This window comes from Oreochromis aureus, linkage group 18 (genome assembly GCF_013358895.1).
Source record: "Oreochromis aureus strain Israel breed Guangdong linkage group 18, ZZ_aureus, whole genome shotgun sequence".
In the NCBI taxonomy this organism is placed as follows: domain Eukaryota; kingdom Metazoa; phylum Chordata; class Actinopteri; order Cichliformes; family Cichlidae; genus Oreochromis; species Oreochromis aureus.
Window position 1 is genome coordinate 9,849,513 of NC_052959.1, and position 20,478 is coordinate 9,869,990.

General features: G+C 43.3%; 1 protein-coding gene and 2 long non-coding RNA genes across 4 annotated transcripts; 1 reads left to right on the forward strand and 2 right to left on the reverse strand.

Annotated features, from left to right (window-relative positions):
• Nucleotides 1–2,343: 2,343 nt before the first annotated feature.
• LOC120434508 lies at nucleotides 2,344–3,190 on the reverse strand. Its single transcript, XR_005609133.1, has 2 exons — nucleotides 2,707–3,190; nucleotides 2,344–2,592 (listed from the first exon to the last, which is right to left on the reverse strand). It is a non-coding gene; the product is annotated as an uncharacterized LOC120434508 (long non-coding RNA).
• Nucleotides 3,191–3,724: 534 nt separating this feature from the next.
• Nucleotides 3,725–18,080, reverse strand: LOC116332002. Its single transcript, XR_005609181.1, has 7 exons — nucleotides 17,960–18,080; nucleotides 14,671–14,718; nucleotides 14,371–14,564; nucleotides 12,208–12,271; nucleotides 4,527–4,586; nucleotides 4,084–4,245; nucleotides 3,725–3,992 (listed from the first exon to the last, which is right to left on the reverse strand). It is a non-coding gene; the product is annotated as an uncharacterized LOC116332002 (long non-coding RNA).
• LOC120434568 (complement factor H-like) lies at nucleotides 15,659–19,810 on the forward strand. Of its 2 annotated transcripts, XM_039602856.1 has the most exons (6): nucleotides 15,659–17,088; nucleotides 17,193–17,249; nucleotides 17,499–17,660; nucleotides 17,754–17,912; nucleotides 19,427–19,455; nucleotides 19,567–19,810. In XM_039602856.1, exons 1-6 carry the CDS (start codon nucleotides 17,073–17,075, stop codon nucleotides 19,609–19,611), a joined length of 468 nt encoding a protein of 155 aa, XP_039458790.1. In that variant the 5' UTR covers nucleotides 15,659–17,072; the 3' UTR covers nucleotides 19,612–19,810. The 2 variants fall into 2 exon arrangements, 1 of the variants encoding a protein (XP_039458790.1); XR_005609180.1 differs by lacking the exons at nucleotides 15,659–17,088; nucleotides 17,193–17,249; nucleotides 17,499–17,660; nucleotides 17,754–17,912 and adding an exon at nucleotides 18,640–19,283 and having other exon boundaries at nucleotides 19,567–19,808.
• Nucleotides 19,811–20,478: the final 668 nt, after the last annotated feature.

A 20,478-nucleotide genomic window follows, 5' to 3' on the forward strand; every position in this document is an offset into this window, starting at 1 on the left:
ACTGCACCCTCTCCACTGGAGCTCCATTGATGATAATGGGCTTGTAGTCTCTGTGCTGACTCCTTCTGAAGTCCACCACCAGCTCCTTGGTCTTGCCGACGTTCAGCTGGAGGTGGTTGTCCTGGCACCATGATGCCAGATTCTTCACTTCGTCCATGTAGGCCGCCTCATCGTTGTTGGAGATGGCACCCAAAACCACTGTGTCATCAGCAAACTTCACAATGGTGTTGGAGCCGTGGGTGGCCACACAGTCTGAAGTGTAGAGGGAGTAGAGCAGTGACGAGAGGACACATCCCTGTGGTGCTCCTGTATTGATGGTGATGCTGTTAGAGACGCATCTACCCACCCTCACCACCTGAGTTCTGCCAGTGAGGAAGTCCAACACCCATGCACACAGACGGCTGTTGAGTCCCAGATCCCTGAGCTTTGTCAACAGTCTGCTGGGCACTATTGTGTTAAACGCTGAACTGTAATCAACAAACAGCAGTCTCACATAGTTACCCTGTTTCTTGTCCACGTGGCTGAGGGTGGTGTGCAGGACGTGGGCGATGGCGTCCTCAGTGGATCTGTTGGGTCGGTAGGCGAACTGGAGCGGATCTGTGGTGTCTGGGATGGAGGAGGAGATGATGTTCTTCAGCAGCCTCTCAAACACCTTCATTACTACCGAGGTCAGGGCAACTGGCCGGTAATCGTTCAGGGATGAGGGTTTGCTGTTCTTGGGCACAGGGATGATGGTGGATCTTTTGAAGCATGTGGGGACCACAGACTTCGCCAGGGACTCGTTGAAGATGGAAGTGAACACACCTGCTAGCTGGTTAGCACAGCAGCGCAGCAGACGGCCGGTGATGCCGTCTGGCCCCGCCGCTTTCCTTGTGTTCACTCTCCTCAATGCCGCTCGGACGTCATGCTCCGCGATGCTGGTCACCGGTCTCTCACTGATGACGTCACTGTCCTCGGTAGTCAGGCGGTAGATAGCATTAGCCGCCTGGCTAACCTCGAAACGGGCGTAGAACTGATTCAGCTCGTTGGTGAATGCAGAGTCGACGTTGATCGGCACAGTGTCCCTGGCTTTGTAGTCCGTAATGGTGCGTAGTCCGTGCCACATACTCCGTGTGTCGCCCTGGTGGAAGTTCAATGTGCTTTGAGGTAGCAGCCAAGAAAGGTGTAGTTTGTGTCTATGAACACCTGTGTGCACACCAGTGTGGATCAGCACGCTTCTATTCAAAATGTTTCTCCGCGTAATGATCTGCTACAGAGTGTAGGGAGCCATAGCCCCTTCCCCCAGGGCATGAAGCAGGCATGGAGGAGATCCAGGCCCCAGATATCCAGAGGCCCCAGAGTGCGAGAGCCCAAGGATGAACACCGGAGGGGCATTCATGCCACCCTTCTCGGAAGAGCTGAGGAGAGCCCCAGACGAGGGGTCACCCAGCAGCCACAGAGTAGAAGTCAGAGGGGGCTGCAGTGGCGTGCCCGCAGGCTCTGCTGGCAGCCAGCTGTGCCAGAGTGAACTGAGGCGCAGGCCCAGAGGCCGGAGGCCGGAGGCCTGAGGGCCCCCCACACCCCAGAAGAGGCCTGGCCAAGTCACAGGTGGCAGGCCGGTACATACCTGAGCGCCCAGCCCCAGGTTTCTTCTCAAATGAGATACAGCAGCTATTTCAGTCAGACCTCAGAGCTTTTCATAGTCCTGAAAAAACTTCGTTGAAGGTGATCAATTATTTGTGACTCACATTAGATTCAGCAGATATCACAGCCCTCATTCTTTTGGACATTAGCTGCTTTCTGCTTTTGATATTGTGAATCACAAGAATCTTTGGGCTTGCCTCAAATGCTGGGTTGGAAATAAGAACTTTCTGTGTCTGTTGGTCAGTTCATCAAATCTTCTGCTCCTGTTTCTTGTTTCTTGGACCAGGACACCAAATGAGTGTTTTGTGCCGTCACAGACTTTTGACATTTTAAACCTAAATATCAGTTGGACAAATATCTACTAAATATCAGTATTTAAATATAAATGTGTTAATAATATCTGTTTAAATTATTTCCTGAGATTATTTTTATGTTGACTTAAAATAAAATATCTCCCTATGCTCTTACTGCATCTTCATGCTTGTACATTTCACACTTTGTGTAAAAGGAAGCTGTTTTCTGCAGCTTGTATCCACAATCTCATTCTTTTGGTCACTACCCAAAGCCAACACCATCATGAAGCATTAAACAAATCAATGAACTTGTGCTTGTGTGCTCACTATAGTGTTTCCATTATTGTTATTTATTAAATAATATTTTGATGTACAAAGTAAAAGAACTGTTCTACACAGTTAGCAGACAAAGCAATACAAAGACGTCTCTGATGATGAAACATTTTATTCAGACCTCAGCCAGCCATCGACACTTTATGGATTCAGTGTACACATCATGTACTGAGTGCATGAAAAGTTCAGATCATTTATGGACAGTTTGGTGTTTAAAGAACAATCAGCCCCAAAACTGTACAAAGAAAAGAAACATGTTTCATTGTTGCTCTGCAGGTTCTGGCTGAAGAGTTTCAGAAAGGTCGTGTTGTCAGTTGGGTTCTCTGAATCTTCTGCAATCACTCTGATTAAAATACAAACAAACAAACAACAGGTGAGTGAAAAACATCAAGCACATCTATTTCAAAGAAACTATATTTGATTGAAAATAAAGAAGAAAATAAAGAATAACACTTACATAATATTGAAATTCATAGTCATTACAACCTAAAGAAGAAGCAGTGAGTTTGTCAGTTAGAAGCTCAGATCCATAAACTTTATTAGTGAGGACTGATTCAAAGATAAACCTACAGAGGAAAATTGTGTGATGTGCTGGGACAAAGGCAGGCAGATGAGTTTGGCTGTTGGAAGCTGGGGACAACTCTACATACTACAACATGAAGCGGGGGTGTCATTCCTATAGACAAACATCAGCTGCAGCGTTCAACAAATCAGCAATGTTAGGTTTCTATTTCAATATGTTCCTGTGTGGGAAATTGTATTTATTTTTCTTTCACTATTCTTCTTGTTTGTGTATCAGGTCCCAGAGAAGAAATTTTCATACATGTTAGCTGCTAAAGGAAAATAGAAACTGAAAGAGTTCAAATGTAAAGAGATGAATACTTACATCTGGTGTAGAAATGTTTAGCTTATTTTAGAGTTTAGACATGTAGGAATGTTTAGTTTGTTTTAGAGTTTAGAAATGTGTTAAGATAGAATGTAGAATTATGGTAGAGACACTGACACTGCCCTGGATATAAATAAAGGCCTGACTGTGTCATGAACTTAGGAGTAGATCTTAGGAGACCCCCCCCAATTGAACTGTGAAAGTAAGACAAAGAGGAGTTAATGCTGAGTGGAAATTCCCCAGAGGATACCTGTGTGGGGGTCTCAACATTTGTAACTTGATAACTGTGGTCTGGAGGGGAGATGGTATTTATGGCCCCTAGGAAGAGACACATACCCACAGTGTTTTAACTGATATACTCACACATCCACATGCACACAGTCATTCACATGCACTCACATAGACATACGGGTATGCGCACACACAGGCACTCACGTGCTCGTGCATACACACACAGACATACAGAGTTTCCAGCACACCATGGGGGATTTATGATGGGGCCGCCTCTATAAAGCTGGTTGTGACTAACAAAGGGGTGAAGATTGTTACAGAGGGACACCAGCCTCGTCTTCCCTTCTAGAAGTGCATGCTTAAATGAAGATGAATAAAGATTTTGTGAAAATAACTTCTGAGTTCCAGTGTCATCTCTGGATCCCTTGACGAAAAAAAGAACCGGGGTAAAACTGATTTCGTAACACTGGTCAAAGATATTCTTCTGTTAGTACACTGAACATAGGTATATTTATGTCTTGCAGTACAAGGAAAATATCTTTTTTCTCCTTCCCGCATGTATTCAGATTGAGTTACTGCAAGACCATGACGAGCATATCTAGCAGGATCCACCACACAGAACGCTTCTGCAAAAACAAAAACAACTAAAAACAGATATAAGAAGAATTTTAAGAACATTTTTAATAAACTTTTGGAGTGAAAATTATTTTTTAATACCTTCACAGGTGGGTAGTTTGGACCAGCTACCATCACCATAACAATTCACAGTGTCTGGACCAACTAGTCTGTAATAACTTTTACACTGGTATTTCAAATACATTGGACCTTATTCCACAATTATAGCATTTTTGATGGATGGGCGGGCTCCACACGACTGAACTAAAATAAAAGAAAGAGAGTGTAAATAAATGATGATTGTGTCCTCAGCTGTTTAGTTTTCCAAATCTATGAATTCCTGTACAACTTACCCAACCAATCAAAATTAATCATTTTTGCAGTGATCAACAGTTCATTCATTCATTCATTCATTCATTCATTCATTAACGCTGGCTTCTAATTCCAATCCAGCTGCTTGTTGTCATTCAAAAACTAAATTAAATATATATAAACTGATTTTGATGTATATGCTGATTAAGTGGAAAAGGTTGTGAGCAACTTACTGTTTATCAGTATAGGACTGTTGTCTCTGTTATTATTTGAGTCAGAGGTGCTAGAAGATGCTGCAGGATTCAGAGCAGATAATGTACATATACAGACAACACATCAGTTAGAGTGGAGATATCATCTGAATTTCAGGAGCGGGACCACTCCTCCTTCATGCCCCCTCCGGCCTCAGGCTATAAAGAGCAAGAGCGAAGTGCTCTAATAGGGTGATATGGTACTACAACGTCATTAAGATAAGATGGGGCCTGATTATTTAAGACCTTGTATGTGAGGAGCAGGATTTTGAATTCAATTCTGGATTTAACAGGAAGCCAATGAAGGGAAGCCAAAACAGGAGAAATATGTTCTCTCTTTCTAGTCCCTGTCAGGACTCTTGCTGCAGCATTTTGGATCAGCTGAAGACTTTTCAGAGAGTTTTTAGGACATCCTGATAATAGTGAATTACAGTAGTCCAGCCTGGAAGTAATGAATGCATGAACTAGTTTTTCAGCATCACTCTGAGACAGGATATTTCTAATTTTAGAGATGTTGCGCAAATGGAAGAAAGCAGTCTTACATATTTGTTTAATATGTGCGTTGAAGGACATGTCCTGGTCAAAAATGACTCCAAGGTTTCTCACAGTGTTACTGGAGGCCAAGGTAATGCCATCCAGAGTAAGAATCTGGTTAGATACCATAGTTCTAAGATTTTCAGGGCCGAGTACAATAACCTCAGTTTTATCTGAATTAAGAAGCAGAAAGTTAGTGGCCATCCAGGTCTTTATGTCTTTAAGGCATTCCTGCAGTTTAACTAATCGGTGTGTGTTACCTGGCTTCATGGATAGATAGAGCTGCGTGTCATCTGCATAGCAGTGAAAATTTATGCTATGTCTTCTAATGATGCTGCCTAGGGGAAGCATGTATAATGTAAACAGAATTGGTCCTAGCACTGAACCCTGTGGAACTCCATAATTGACCTTAGTGGGTGAAGAGGACTCTCCATTTACATGTACAAACTGGAGTCTATTAGATAGATATGATACAAACCACTGCAGCGCAGTACCTGTAATACCTACAGCATGTTCTAATCGCTCTAATAGGATATTATGATCAACAGTATCGAACGCAGCACTGAGGTCTAACAGGACAAGCACAGAGATGAGTCCACTGTCAGAGGCCATAAGAAGATCATTTGTAACCTTCACTAAAGCTGTTTCTGTGCTGTGATGAGCTCTGAAACCTGACTGAAACGCTTCAAATAAGCCATTCCTCTGCAGATGATCTGTTAGCTGTTTGACAACTACTCTTTCAAGGATTTTTGATATGAAAGGAAGGTTGGAGATCGGCCTATAATTAGCTAAGACTGCTGGGTCTAGAGATGGCTTTTTAAGTAAAGGTTTAACTACAGCTACCTTGAAGGCCTGTGGTACATAGCCGATTATTAGATATAGGTTGATCATATTTAAGATCGAAGAATTAATTAATGGCAGGACTTCTTTGAGCAGTTTTGTAGGAATGGGGTCTAAAAGACACGTTGATGGTTTGGAGGAATTAATTATTGAAGTTAACTCAGAAAGATCAATTGGAGAAAAAGAGTCTAACTTAACATCGATGGTACTAAAAGTAGCTGTAGATAATATTACATCTGTGGGATGATTATTGGTAATTTTTTCTCTAATGATAAGAATTTTATTTGTGAAGAAGTTCATGAAGTCATTACTAGTTAACGTTAAAGGGATTGTTGGCTCAGTAGAGCTCTGACTTTTTGTCAGCCTGGCTACAGTGCTGAAGAGAAACCTGAGGTTGTTCTTATTTTCTTCAATCAGTGACGAATAGTAAGATGTTCTGGCTTTGCGGAGGGCTTTCTTATAAAGCAGCAAACTATTTCTCCAGGCTAAATGATGATCCTCTAAATTTGTGACACGCCATTTCCTCTCCAGCTTACGAGTTATCTGCTTTAGGCTACGTGTTTGAGAATTATACCACGGAGTCAGGTACTTCGGATTTGAGGCCTTAGTTTTCACAGGCCTTAGTTTTAACAAGATAATCGACCTCTGTTGGAGTAGCGTTCAGATAGCTGCTCTGCTCTATGTTGGTACAGGGCATTGAAGATGATAACAGTGGGTGGATTATATTCTTAAACTTAGTTACAGCACTTTCAGAAAGACATCTACTTTGATAAAGTCTACTCTCCACTGCTGTGTAATCAATTATTGTAAATGTGAATGTTATCAGGAAATGATCAGACAGCAGAGGGTTTTCAGGAAACACTGTTAAATGTTCAGTTTCTATGCCATATGTTAAAACAAGATCTAGAGTGTGATTAAAGTGGTGGGTGGGTTCTTTTATATTTTGAGAGAAGCCAATTGAGTCTAATAACAGATTAAATGCGATGTTGAGGCTGTCATTTTTAGCATCTACATGGATGTTAAAATCACCCACAATAATTATTTTATCTGAGCTGAGCACTAAATCAGATAAAAAGTCTGAGAAATCAGAGAGAAACTCTGTGTAAGGCCCAGGTGGACGATAGATGATAACAAGTAAGACTGGTTTCTGAGTTTTACAGCTGGGGTGGACGAGGCTAAGCATCAGGCTTTCAAATGAATTAAAAGTCTGTCTTGGTCTTTCGTTAATTAATAGGCTGGTGTGAAAAATTGCTGCCACACCGCCCCCTTGTGTTAGGATGCCTGGGTCGTTGACCCAGGGTTTTGAGTTTATTATATTTATCATTTCTAGTCTTTGGTTTCTTTGAAGTTCTGTGTGATGGTTTATGTCTCTGTGTTATCCTTAGTTGCTGTCTCCCCTGTCGGCTATATCCTCGTGTCCAGTCAGTGTCTGTGTCTGCCCTGTTCCCACCTCTGTTCCCTCTGTAGTGCTTGCCTGTGAGTCTGTGTCTGTAAGTTCAGTCTGTGTTACTTCCTGTTTTACTTTGAAGGTCCGGGTCTTATGTGAATGTGTCCTGCTTTGCTTCCTTGTCTCGTTAGTTCTGATTTCTCCCAGCTGTGCCCTCCTTCTGTGTCTCATTCCCTCGTTACTTCCCAGTGTACTTAAACCCTGTGTTTCTTTTTGTCAGTGTCGCGTCGTCCCTCATGCTGTGTGTATCTCCTGTGGCTCCCTGTGTGTGTTTTGTTAGTTTCTTCTCAGTTTAGGTTTTGTAGATATTCTTTGTTCAGCAATAAAGCTGTTTTGAGTTCATGACTGTCTCCGGAGTCTGCACCTTGGGTCCTATTCTTGTCTGCACACAGCCGTAACATGACAGAACAGACGCGACCATACTATGGACCCAGCAGACTCTGTTTGGTATCGGCGACCCGCAGTTTCTGCCTTCCTCAAGGAGAGCGTGAGGCAGGAGGCTAAGCATGCCCAGGAGCTCCAGTCACCCTTCTATGGGTCTCGTTTGGCTTTCGGAGGGCCCCGCAGCCTCCAAACTGCCATGGCCACGGCCGAGCCGGCGCCTATGCCTCGGGCGATCAGATTGAGCACGTGCTCATCATTCTCTCCAGTCGCTACACCTCCGCCTCCACCCCTGGATTACCAGTCCGACAAGAAGGTTAAGCGGCGGAGGAAGAGGGATTACGTGGCGCCGGACGTTAGACTCACTCCGCTGCAATCCTTCGCTCTGTTTTGGGTCTGCCACGTTCTGAGCTTCACAAACTCTCTGCTTCCTCGTCGCAGCCCGGTCTTTTGGAGGGTTCGCAGCCCAGTTTGCCACCTCCCACTTCCCGGAGAAAGCGGCGTTCACGCAGTCGCCACTCTGTCTCTGCTGAGCCACTCCCGTGGTGAGTTATAATGACTGTTTTCATTCTGCTCCCTCTAAGCTGGAAAAAGACAATCATATGAACACTGCTAAAACTGAGACTGTTAAGACTATTACACATGGTGGTGGTAGGAAGCTAAAAAACATTTTAGAGGATTCTGTGTTTTCTGACCCTGCTCCTTCGCCCAGTTGTGTTCCTGCTCCCAGGGCGGCTCGGGCCCAGCATTCCCCTGCACCTGTTTCAGTGCTTCAGGTGAGGGAGGCTGAGGTCCAGCTGGTCCCTGCTCCGGTGCCTGTCGCGGCACCCGTACCTTCTCCTCGGGTGGGAGAGGCCGGTATCCGGCAGGTACCTGCACCTGTTTCTGACCTCGCTGGAGGCTCAGGTGAGCCCGTCCAGCGGTTTTCTTCAGGTTCCGGAGGCTCAGGGGAACTAGCTCAGCTTACTGCTAATCCACCACCTAACCCACCATTACTACCATCGTTACAACAGTCAATAGAACTTAAACTTCTATCCATAGCTCAAACGTTAGCTCACCTCTCAGCTCAGTCGCCTGCTCAGTTACAGTCTGCTTCCGCTGGAGGGTCCGAGGGGCCCGTCCAGCCTTTGTCTTCCTCCGCTGGAGGGTCCGAGGGGCCCGTCCAGCCTTCGTCTTCCTCCGCTGGAGGGTCCAAGGGGCCCGTCCAGCCTTCTGTTCCCGCTGGAGGGTCCAAGGGGCCCGTCCAGTCTTCTGCCTCCGCTGGAGGGTCCGAAGGGCCCGTCCAGCCTTCATCGCCACCACCTGCGGCTCCCACGCCGCCGCCTGCAGTGCCACCACCTGCGGCTCCCACGCCGCCGCCTGCAGTGCCACCACCTGCAGCTCCCACGCCCTCGCCTGGTCCAGCTACGGCTACGGCTTCGTCCTCGCCTGGTCCAGCTACGGCTACGGCTTCGTCCTCGCCTGGTCCAGCTACGGCTTCGTTCTCGCCTGGTCCAGCTACGGCTTCAGCTCCGCCGTCGTCTGGTCCAGCTTCGGCGTCGCCTGCAGCGTCACCCTCGCCCGGTCCGGCCTCCGAGTCTTCGCCTTCGCCCGGTCTGGCCTCGGCTACAACCGCTTGGTCCTGCCTCGCCACGCCCGGCGTCCGGACCACATCCTGCGCCTCTACAGCGCCGGCCTCCTTCCAGGCCTCTGATTACACGTCCTGGTCCTGCACGTCCTGTCCGGCCTGCTCGTCCTGCACGTCCTGTCCGGCCTGCTCGTCCTTTCTGGCCACTTTCCAAGCCGATGATTGGGCATCCTCGCCGTCGTGGACGGCCTCCTTCCGGGCCGATGATTGGGCATCCTCGCCGTCGTGGACGGCCTCCTGACCTGCTCCGTCGCCGCCGGGTGCCTCCCGCCCGGCGGCCTCCTGACCTGCTCCGTCGCCGCCGGTGCCTCCCGCCCGGCCGGCCTCCTGAACTTTTTTCTGGACTCTTGGGTCGTCGTCCTCCGGGCCGGCCCCCTGAACTTTGTGTGACCTGTTTTTCCTGGCCGCCTGCGCCTGTCGTGCGCCTATGTTTTGTTATGTCGCTTTCTGGGCTCCGGTGTTTGCACCTTTTTTGTTTCTGGCTCCTTGTTTGGTTTGTTTCGAGCCCTCCGTCCTGTTTCCCCCACCGCCCGCCCTGGTTGGGTTGTTTTTTGTTTTGGTGTTTAGGTTTGGGCTGTCTGGGAGCCAGCCCTTTAGGGGGGGGGTACTGTTAGGATGCCTGGGTCGTTGACCCAGGGTTTTGAGTTTATTATATTTATCATTTCTAGTCTTTGGTTTCTTTGAAGTTCTGTCTGATGGTTTATGTCTCTGTGTTATCCTTAGTTGCTGTCTCCCCTGTCGGCTATATCCTCGTGTCCAGTCAGTGTCTGTGTCTGCCCTGTTCCCACCTCTGTTCCCTCTGTAGTGCTTGCCTGTGAGTCTGTGTCTGTAAGTTCAGTCTGTGTTACTTCCTGTTTTACTTTGAAGGTCCGGGTCTTATGTGAATGTGTCCTGCTTTGCTTCCTTGTCTTGTTAGTTCTGATTTCTCCCAGCTGTGCCCTCCTTCTGTGTCTCATTCCCCTCGTTACTTCCCAGTGTACTTAAACCCTGTGTTTCTTTGAGTCAGTGTCGCGTCGTCCCTCATGCTGTGTGTATCTCCCTGTGGCTCCCTGTGTGTGTTTTGTTAGTTTCTTCTCAGTTTAGGTTTTGTAGATATTCTTTGTTCAGCAATAAAGCTGTTTTGAGTTCATGACTGTCTCCGGAGTCTGCACCTTGGGTCCTATTCTTGTCTGCACACAGCCGTAACATGACACCTTGGCCTGTGCTTGGAGGTTTCTGGTAGTTAGAATGACTCGGGGGGTGTTGATTCATTTAAACTAACATAATCATCCTGCTGCAACCAGGTTTCTGTAAGGCAGAGTAAATCGATTTGTTGATCAATTATTAAGTCATGTACTAACAGAGACTTGGAGGAGAGAGACCTAATATTTAATAATCCACATTTCACTGTTTTACTCTTTGGTTCAGATGTGGATACTGTATTGTTCTTTCTTTGTGATTTTTTATGTTTAAATTGTTTATTGCTGGTTTTTAGTTTGTTTTTTGTCTGTTTGGGAGCTGACACGATCTCTATGGAGACGGGTTTTTGGGGGGTAGCAGGAGGAGAGTTAGTATAGGGGAGACCGGGGATAGTTGTAACGTGGGTCAGTTGTAACACTTCCAATTTCTCCAATCAGGTCTAAGTTTCAAATGTGACTCATCCTGTGCATGCCCAATTCAGTTCTGCTATCACATGTGAAAAATCAGCACTTTTTGTCAAACACAGACAATTTAACACGAAAAAAAGTAATTTGTATGCCAAAAAGTAGGTTTTTCTACTTCATTTCAATTTCTAATAGCATTATCTGATTTGCAGTTAAACTCATTAAACTTAAATTATGTTATTTGTATGTCTATGGGGATATATTCTGTGTAGGTCTTTAGTGCTAATCTTTTAGCCGTTGGCTGTAATGTTAGCTAGTTCATGGCTATAGGAGTCTGGGTCAGTTGTAACAGCAACAGTCTGGGTTAGTTGTAACAATAATGCAGATGTTACAACTTACCACACTATTACTTTAACTTATATTAAACAAGTTGGGGCAACGACATCAGCAGAGAGAGGTTCACTGGCCGCCTTTGTATATGCGGTTAATGCCATTGGCAACACAATTCCTCCACTGTTTGTGTTCACACATACATTATGCACATCACTGTGTCAGAGATGGACCAGTAGGAAGTATTGGTAGTGGAAATAAATCCGGATGGGTGCAAGAAACAGATTTCCTCATCTTTCTGAAGCACTTTGCAAACCACACCAAGGTAAGCCATGATAAAAAGTAATGGAATTGCGATGCTGGTGCACAACTACATTTTTTTAGCTTCATTGTTATGTTCGAAATTGATGCAAGAGTTGTAGGTTATAATGCCCACTGAGCCAATGAGGCCAAACCCAAGGAAGACCAACCTAAATTAATGAAATATTCAGTTGCAGAAAATTCCATAATTTTTCTTTTTTGGGGGGTTGGAATATGTTCAAAAGCTAGATTTCTGCATTCTGTCACACACACATAGCTACATAAATGGCTCTAAGTGCATTCATGTGTTGAATAAAAAAGATTACATGTTAATGTTTTGTCAGTACCCTTATTTCATTGTGTTACATTTCACCCCAGGATATGTTACAACTAACCCAGGCTATGGGGTTAATTGTAACATTTCACTCTTTGTGTTTGAGACCATACCATGCAATGGGTAACTGTGCTGCAGAGAAAATAGCTGCACTATTTAATAGCAGAGACATGTAAATACTTTGCATTACATTTTGAATCCACTACCTTAAAAGAGCTCCAATTTACAGACAGAAATGTCAAAAATGTTACAACTATCCCTGGTCTCCCCTACTTCCATCCTCATACCAGCTGTTTGAGTTTTCCTGGTACTTTCCATTGGGAATAGTTGGTGGAAGGCAGCTGCTTTCATCTGAGGAAGAACAGACCAGAGTCACCATCAGCACTTTGAGATTTTACAGAGTAACTTTTACATTCATAATTAAAACTTTCTGATTGTGAACAGCAACATGCCGCATTAAACGTTGTGAATAGTTATTTCAAGGAATTACTGTAAGAGAGTTTTTTTTATTATTCCTTGTGGGAGAGTGAAATTCCTGGTTTGTACTTCTTTGAAACTACCATAATATAATTTTTTTTTACACTTGGCACAAAAACATTAAATTAAACGTCATGATTCCCCAATTGGAGTTTATTGCTTTTTATATTTATTTACTGAAATAATCAGATTTCATTGTTCTTTTTCCTCAGTTGAGTCGATTTTTTTTTTAGCAAATCTAAACTAATTACATTGTTCCTTAAGAACATAATTTATATTGAAGCTTACAGGGAGTGCAGAATTATTAGGCAAATGAGTATTTTGTCCACATCATCCTCTTCATGCATGTTGTCTTACTCCAAGCTGTATAGGCTCGAAAGCCTACTACCAATTAAGCATATTAGGTGATGTGCATCTCTGTAATGAGAAGGGGTGTGGTCTAATGATATCAACACCCTATATCAGGTGTGCATAATTATTAGGCAACTTCCTTTCCTTTGGCAAAATGGGTCAAAAGAAGGACTTGACAGGCTCAGAAAAGTCAAAAATAGTGAGATATTTTGCAGAGGGATGCAGCAGTCTTAAAATTGCAAAGCTTCTGAAGCGCGATCATCGAACAATCAAGCGTTTCATTCAAAATAGTCAACAGGGTCGCAAGAAGTGTGTGGAAAAACCAAGGCGCAAAATAACTGCCCATGAACTGAGAAAAGTCAAGCGTGCAGCTGCCAAGATGCCACTTGCCACCAGTTTGGCCATATTTCAGAGCTGCAACATCACTGGAGTGCCCAAAAGCACAAGGTGTGCAATACTCAGAGACATGGCCAAGGTAAGAAAGGCTGAAAGACGACCACCACTGAACAAGACACACAAGCTGAAACGTCAAGACTGGGCCAAGAAATATCTCAAGACTGATTTTTCTAAGGTTTTATGGACTGATGAAATGAGAGTGAGTCTTGATGGGCCAGATGGATGGGCCCGTGGCTGGATTGGTAAGGGCAGAGAGCTCCAGTCCGACTCAGGCGCCAGCAAGGTGGAGTACTGGTTTGGGCTGGTATCATCAAAGATGAGCTTGTGGAGCCTTTTCGGGTTGAGGATGGAGTCAAGCTCAACTCCCAGTCCTACTGCCAGTTTCTGGAAGACACCTTCTTCAAGCAGTGGTACAGGAAGAAGTCTGCATCCTTCAAGAAAAACATGATTTTCATGCAGGACAATGCTCCATCACACGCGTCCAAGTACTCCACAGCGTGGCTGGCAAGAAAGGGTATAAAAGAAGAAAAACTAATGACATGGCCTCCTTGTTCACCTGATCTGAACCCCATTGAGAACCTGTGGTCCATCATCAAATGTGAGGTTTACAAGGAGGGAAAACAGTACACCTCTCTGAACAGTGTCTGGGAGGCTGTGGTTGCTGCTGCACGCAATGTTGATGGTGAACAGATCAAAACACTGACAGAATCCATGGATGGCAGGCTTTTGAGTGTCCTTGCAAAGAAAGGTGGCTATATTGGTCGCTGATTTGTTTTTGTTTTGTTTTTGAATGTCAGAAATGTATATTTGTGAATGTGGAGATGTTATATTGGTTTCACTGGTAAAAATAAATAATTGAAATGGGTATATATTTGTTTTTGTTAAGTTGCCTAATAATTATGCACAGTAATGGTCACCTGCACACACAGATATCCCCCTAAAATAGCTAAAACTAAAAACAAACTAAAACTACTTCCAAAAACATTCAGCTTTGATATTAATGAGTTTTTTGGGTTCATTGAGAACATGGTTGTTGTTCAATAATAAAATTATTCCTCAAAAATACAACTTGCCTAATAATTCTGCACTCCCTGTGTGTGTGTGTGTGTGTGTGTGTGTGTGTGTGTGTGTATATATATATATATATATATATACACACACATATATATTTAAGCTTTTAAGCACATTCCCCATTCCCACTGTATACATATATATGTAACACTTACCTATGCATTGTGGTTCATGCGACATCTTCAAGTACCTGCGAACATTTCCCACGTTCACAGGTACTGGTTGCCCACCAACCCTCCACTACTGGTTTATATCCGTTATCACAGGAATAAGTGATCGTGGTTCTGTCAAAGTAAATCTCTTGTTTGGGGAGAAAATAACCATGAACCAGTCTGGGAGCATCACACCGCTGTTCCGAAATACAATAAAAACAAAGAAACAACCAAACCCCATAAAAATGCACATTAGATATGTAACCAACAACTTCAAATAAATACATAAATAAATCTCCTCACCGAGTAGAACCTTGTTCTTCTGAACCAGTTAATAATTAGTCATCAAAGCTGAAAAGTTGAGAAACAGTAAACATTACACTGAGTAATTCTGGCTGTTGTTAAACACAATTCACAAATAGACACTGCGTGCACATGTTATAAATGTAAATAGTGGAAATTAGAGTCCTTAAATGTGCACACACACACATTTTGTACTGTCAATAGAAAATTGTATTTTTTTAGGGTATTGTATTTTTTAGTCAGTATAAGCTTTTAATGATATAAGTTTGCTTGTGATAGAATGCTGCATGATGATCATTTCCTTGCTTAGAGCTGGTTGTTCTTTTCATTGTTCAGGACTGATTGTTCTTTATAAAACATGTTCTGATATTTGTATCTGAGTCTTCTCACAGCGATAGTAAGAAGACAAACAAGCAGTTCTGACCTCGAACACACACACACACACACACACACACACACACACACACACTCACACACACACAATCACATACGCACATGCTCACGTCAAATGTATTCATTTTTCTTGTGTATAAATAAAGACAAGTGCAAGAGCAGAGCGCGCATCGCAGGGCCCCCACTCTGGTGTGAGCGTTCTGTGATCGCCCTTGTATACATGTAAATGCTGCAGCGTCTGTGTGTGTTTCTCCTCTTAGACTCTTAGCTGAAGAAGTGTCTTTAGAATAAATCTCTTGACATGTACAGCTGTTGTTTCATTTACTGTGAACTTTAAATTTCTCTCACTTTGAAACATAGTGAATGTCAAGAAAACACCGCTCAGTTGCAACTGCTTGTAATTATTTCTTTCCTCCTGCATTTGTCAGATAATGTTTTGTACAAAAATCTATAAGGTTATTTACAGTCCAGATTTCCAACTGACTTCCCGGACAGCCGTAATCAGAGTTCAACATTGTGAAACATCAAACAGCAGTCACGTCAAAGCACAGACGTTCAGCAAAACCATGTATTTATTCTCTTTATAAAATATAGATATACCTTATAGCAATGTTTTGAAAACACTCATTCACACATCTTTCTTTATTTTGACTGACAAACAAGACTTGCAAATCGTTGGTTATAGAACAACATCATTTAGTAAGCCACAAAAGAAATACAAATGAAAATTGGGGGTGGACTCAAACCATGCAGTAGCCTGGGAGAGAAACAGAATAGGAATAACCTTAAAGCAAGCGCATGTGTATAGTGTTGTGGAGGTGAAGAGAGTGTCAGACAGGGTCATCGGTGCATATTTTCACAAATTTGATGTCAGAGGAATGAAGTGGTAGAAAGTGTCCTTTGGAAGGAGGAGTATAGGAAACGAAGGTGGGATGAGGAGGTGCTGATAGCTATGTTGTTAAAGAGAACAATACTGAAGGACAGATGGTAGATTTTGAGAGAAAGATGGAAATGGCTGTGGTGAACACATTTGAGGAAGACGGAGGAACACAGGGTGACATAAAAGTGGATGAAGGTGCACACAGGTGGAATTTGCAGGTGCAGTCTGAAAATCTAAAATAACTCTGGAAATCAAGAAGAGCAAGAGAGTGAAGAAAGAAGCAAGAACTGAATGGGGGAAGCTTCGGAATAAAGAATGATGTGCAGAGTTCAGGGAAGAAATGAGACTCTGTAAAATCAGAAACAGTGTATTGGTACTAATTTTCAGTGACAAGGGTGATGTGCAGAAAGTATAGAGGTATAAAGCTGATGAGCCAAACCACGAAGCTGTGGGAAAGAGTGAAGCTAGGTTAAAAAGAGAGGTGGCTGTCAGTGAACAGCAGCACGGCTTCATGCCAAGAAAGATTGTTTACTTTGAAAGTGCTGATAGAGAAGTATAGAAAAGGTCAGAAGGAGTTACACTGTGTCTTTGTGGATCCAGAGAAAGCACACGATACAGTGCCAAGAAAGGAACTGATAGCGCAGGTGGAAAAGTGAAGATGCAAGGAGTAGAAGTAGTAGTAGAGATACCTTGGGTCAACCAAAGTAACAGACGGTGCACAAGACAAGAAGAAGAGTGCATGCAGGGTGGAGTGAGTGGAGATGACTGTCTGAGGTGAACTGTGAAACCAGCTCTCATGTATGGTTTAAAGATGGTGGCACTGATAAAAAGACAGGAAGTGGAAGTGGCATCAGAGTGGATTTTCATCAGGAGGGACCAGGAACAAGATTAGAAATGAGTCCATCAGCTCAGGTTGTTCAATTAGGACATAAAGTCAAAGATGCAAGGCTGAGATGGTTTGGACATGTGCAGAGGAGGGATAGTGAAGATATTGGACAGAGGATGTTGAAGATGGAGCTGCCAAGCAGGAAAAAAAGAGAAAGACCTCAGCTCATGGATGTGGTGCAAGAGGAGCTGCAGAGGGTTGTTGTGACAGAAGAGGATACTGGGGGCAGGATGATTCACTGTGATGACATATCAGGGAGGTACAGCTGGCAGCAGGACTGATTTATAAGTCAAAGAAGTTTATAAAGTGAAGCTGACTGATGTGTTGTCTGTATATGTACGTTATCTGCTCTGTCTCCTGCAGCATCTTCTAGCACCTTTGACTCAAATAACAGAGACAACAGTCTTATACCAATAAACAGTAAGTTGCTCACAACCTTTTCCACTTAATCCACATATACATCAAATTCAGTTTATATATTTAATTTGGTTTTTTGAATGACAAAAGGCAGCTGGATTGGAGTTAGAGCCAGTGTTAATGAATGAATGAATGCAAACATTGATTAATTTTGATTGGTTGGGTAAGTTGTACAGGAATTAATAGATTTGGAAAACTAAACAGCTGAGTACACAATGATCATTTATTTACACTCACTTTCTTTTATTTTAGTTCAGTCGTGTGGAGCCCGGCCAAACATCGAAAATGCTGTAATTGTGGAAGAAGGTCCAATGTATTTGAAATACCAGTGCAATGGCTTTTACAAACTAGCTGGTCCAGACACCGTGAATTGTTACAGTGATGGTAGCTGGTCTGCACTACCTACTTGTGAAGGTATATGAAAATTAATTTTTACTCCAAAAGTTTATTAAAAATGTTCTTAAAAATTCTCCTTATGTTTGTTTTTATTTGTTGTTGTTTGTGCAGGAGCCGTCTGTGTGGTGGATCCTCTTAAAGAAGATGGTTGGCTTGTAATAACTAAACCTGAATACATCCAAGAAGGACAAGAAAAATATTTTTCTTGTATTGCAAGACGGACATATATCTATATTCGGTGCAATAACAGAAGACTGTCTGTGACCAGATGTAAGTATTTATCTCTTTACAGTTTAACTCTATCCTTTTCTATTTACCTTTAGCAGCAAACATGTATGAACATTTCTTCTCTGGGATGTCTGTGAAGTCATCCAGGTCATCGTAGTCTAAGAAGCTTGGCAAACTCCTTAGAGCTTCCCAAGATGCCTTAACGCCCACTCACATCATGCGCCTTTTGACCTCAGGAAATTACATGATAGGGTGAAATCTTGGCTGATTGTGACGTACACCCGTTTTCACACCTTGGTTCATGCGATTAGGTAGAGGATGATCAGGGGGTCCATTTGTTCCTCTTTGGAGGGACAGTCCCACAGGCTTAAATCTGGGACTCTTCACCATTTGAACCTAGAACCGAAGAAGCTTCTTGGATAAGAGGTGAAACGTCTTCAAGCAACTTAAAGAAGTCCAGACACTTTTCTTTCCAAGCTCTTTAGACTCTTCTCTGGGATCTGATTCACAGACTAGTAGAATAGTGACAGCACATCACACAAAGCAGGAGATTCACTCTTTATCACAGGAACAAAGTGATTTAGTGTGCAGCATCTTCTTTCCACACTTGTTCCAGTTGTCCCCAAATCACCATAAAACAGTTTGTTATTGTTACAAAACACCAAAAAAAAACCCCAATGAAGTAACTTCATCCATCGATCCATTTTCTTCCACTTATCCGGGGCCGGGTCGCGGGGGCAGCAGCCCAAGCAGAGAAGGCCAGACCTCCCTCTCCCCTGCCACCTCCTCCAGCTTATCCGGGGGAACACCAAGGAGTTCCCAGGCCAGCCGAGAGATATAATCTCTGCACTTGGGGCAGGGTCTCCTAACTTCAACAAATTGTCACAATCTGGTTGTAGGGACTCAGGCGCAGAGCGGTTAGACGTCTCCAAAAACAGTTTATTTACAGCACCAGTGCACAGTATATACAGTGAAGGGAATCCAAAACTCCAGGGAATCACAGGGTAGCTCTCTCATACTCGCTCACGTCTTCTTGCCCACACTCACACACGTTCACACGGCAGGGAGGTCACAGGTCCGGGGAGGAAGGTCTGAAGCAGAAGAGAAGGGAAGTCACAAACTAATCACGAATCACGAATACTAAGCACAAGTTCGCAAAAGCTGTGAGAAACACTAGCGTCAGTAGTACAATCATCCAGCGATGAGAGGATCTGTGTTCCAGCCTCAAATAGTGCTCCCGGTGATGACAGGTGATTGTTGTCAGGTGTGTGGGTCAAGGGCGGGAGCCCACAGTGAGCTCCGCCCAGGCAGAGAGGGAGAGAGAGAGAACCGAAACAGCACATGTAGCCTTGTGGAGCCGGCCGGGCAGGCACGGAGACCATGACACAAATGTTAATATGGAATAAAAGTAAAGTAAGAATAAAAGCAGTCTGGCTCTTTAAGAACAGAGAGGATTTTCCTCTGTAGTTTTATCTTTGAATGCAGTAAATCCGTCCTCACTAATAAAGTTTATGGATCTGAGCTTCTAACTGACAAACTATCTGCTTCTTTTTTAGGTTGTACTAAATATGAATATCGTCATAATGTAAGTGTTATTCTTTGATTTATTTTCAAACAAATATAGTTTCTTTGAAATAGATGTGCTTGATGTTTTTTACTCAGCTGTTGTTTGTTTGTTTGTTTGTGTTTTAATCAGGATGATTGCAGAAGATACAGAGAACCGTTCGGACTAATTTTCTGAAACACTTCAGCCAGAACCTGCAGAGCAACAATGAAACATGTTTCTTTTCTTTGTACAGTTTTGGGGCTGATTGTTCTTTAAACACCAAACTGTCCATAAATGATTTGAACTTTTCATGCACTCAGTACATGATGTGTACACTGAATCCATAAAGTGTCGATGGCTGGCTGAGGTCTGAATAAAATGTTTCATCATCAGAGACGTCTTTGTATTGCTTTGTCTGCTGTGTAGAACAGTTCTTTACTATTCACATCAAAATATTATCAATAGATTACTATAATTGAAACACTATAGTAACTCCAGTATCACAGATAAACATGTCATAGACACACTGGTCCACCAATAGATTTCACAGTTAGGTTGACATTTTCAAACAGTCACAAAAACCATCATTTGGTGTCCTGGTCCAAGAAACACAAGAAACAAGGCAGAAGATTTGATGAACTGACCGACAGACACAGAGAAAGTCCTTATTTCCAACCCAGCATTTGAGCCAAGCCCAAAGATTCTTGTGATTCACAATATCAAAAGCAGAAAGCAGCTAATGTCCAAAAGAATGAGGGCTGTGATATCTGCTGAATCTAATGTGAGTCACAAATAACTGATCACCTTCAACGAAGCTTTTTCAGGACCATGAAAAGCTCTGAGGTCTGACTGAAAAAGTTGCTGTTTCTCATTTGAGAAGAAGTAATAACAAAACCACTTTTCCCAACACTTTTGACATGAATTTACAATTTGTAATTTATGTTAACAGGACAATGATTTCTTGGACTCAGCATAAAGGTTGAATTTTTATGTGTAAACCCTGAAATACAGTATTCTTAAAACATGCAGTGCTTTAAAAAAGTATTTTCATATTGTAATATT

Excerpts from the sequence above, each read along its gene's own strand:
- LOC120434568 (XM_039602856.1), top strand. Across the intron at positions 17,913-19,426 it reads AAGACTGTCTGTGACCAGAT|GTTGTACTAAATATGAATAT; the intron begins GTAAGTATTTAT and ends CTTCTTTTTTAG. Across the intron at positions 19,456-19,566 it reads AATATGAATATCGTCATAAT|GATGATTGCAGAAGATACAG; the intron begins GTAAGTGTTATT and ends TGTTTTAATCAG.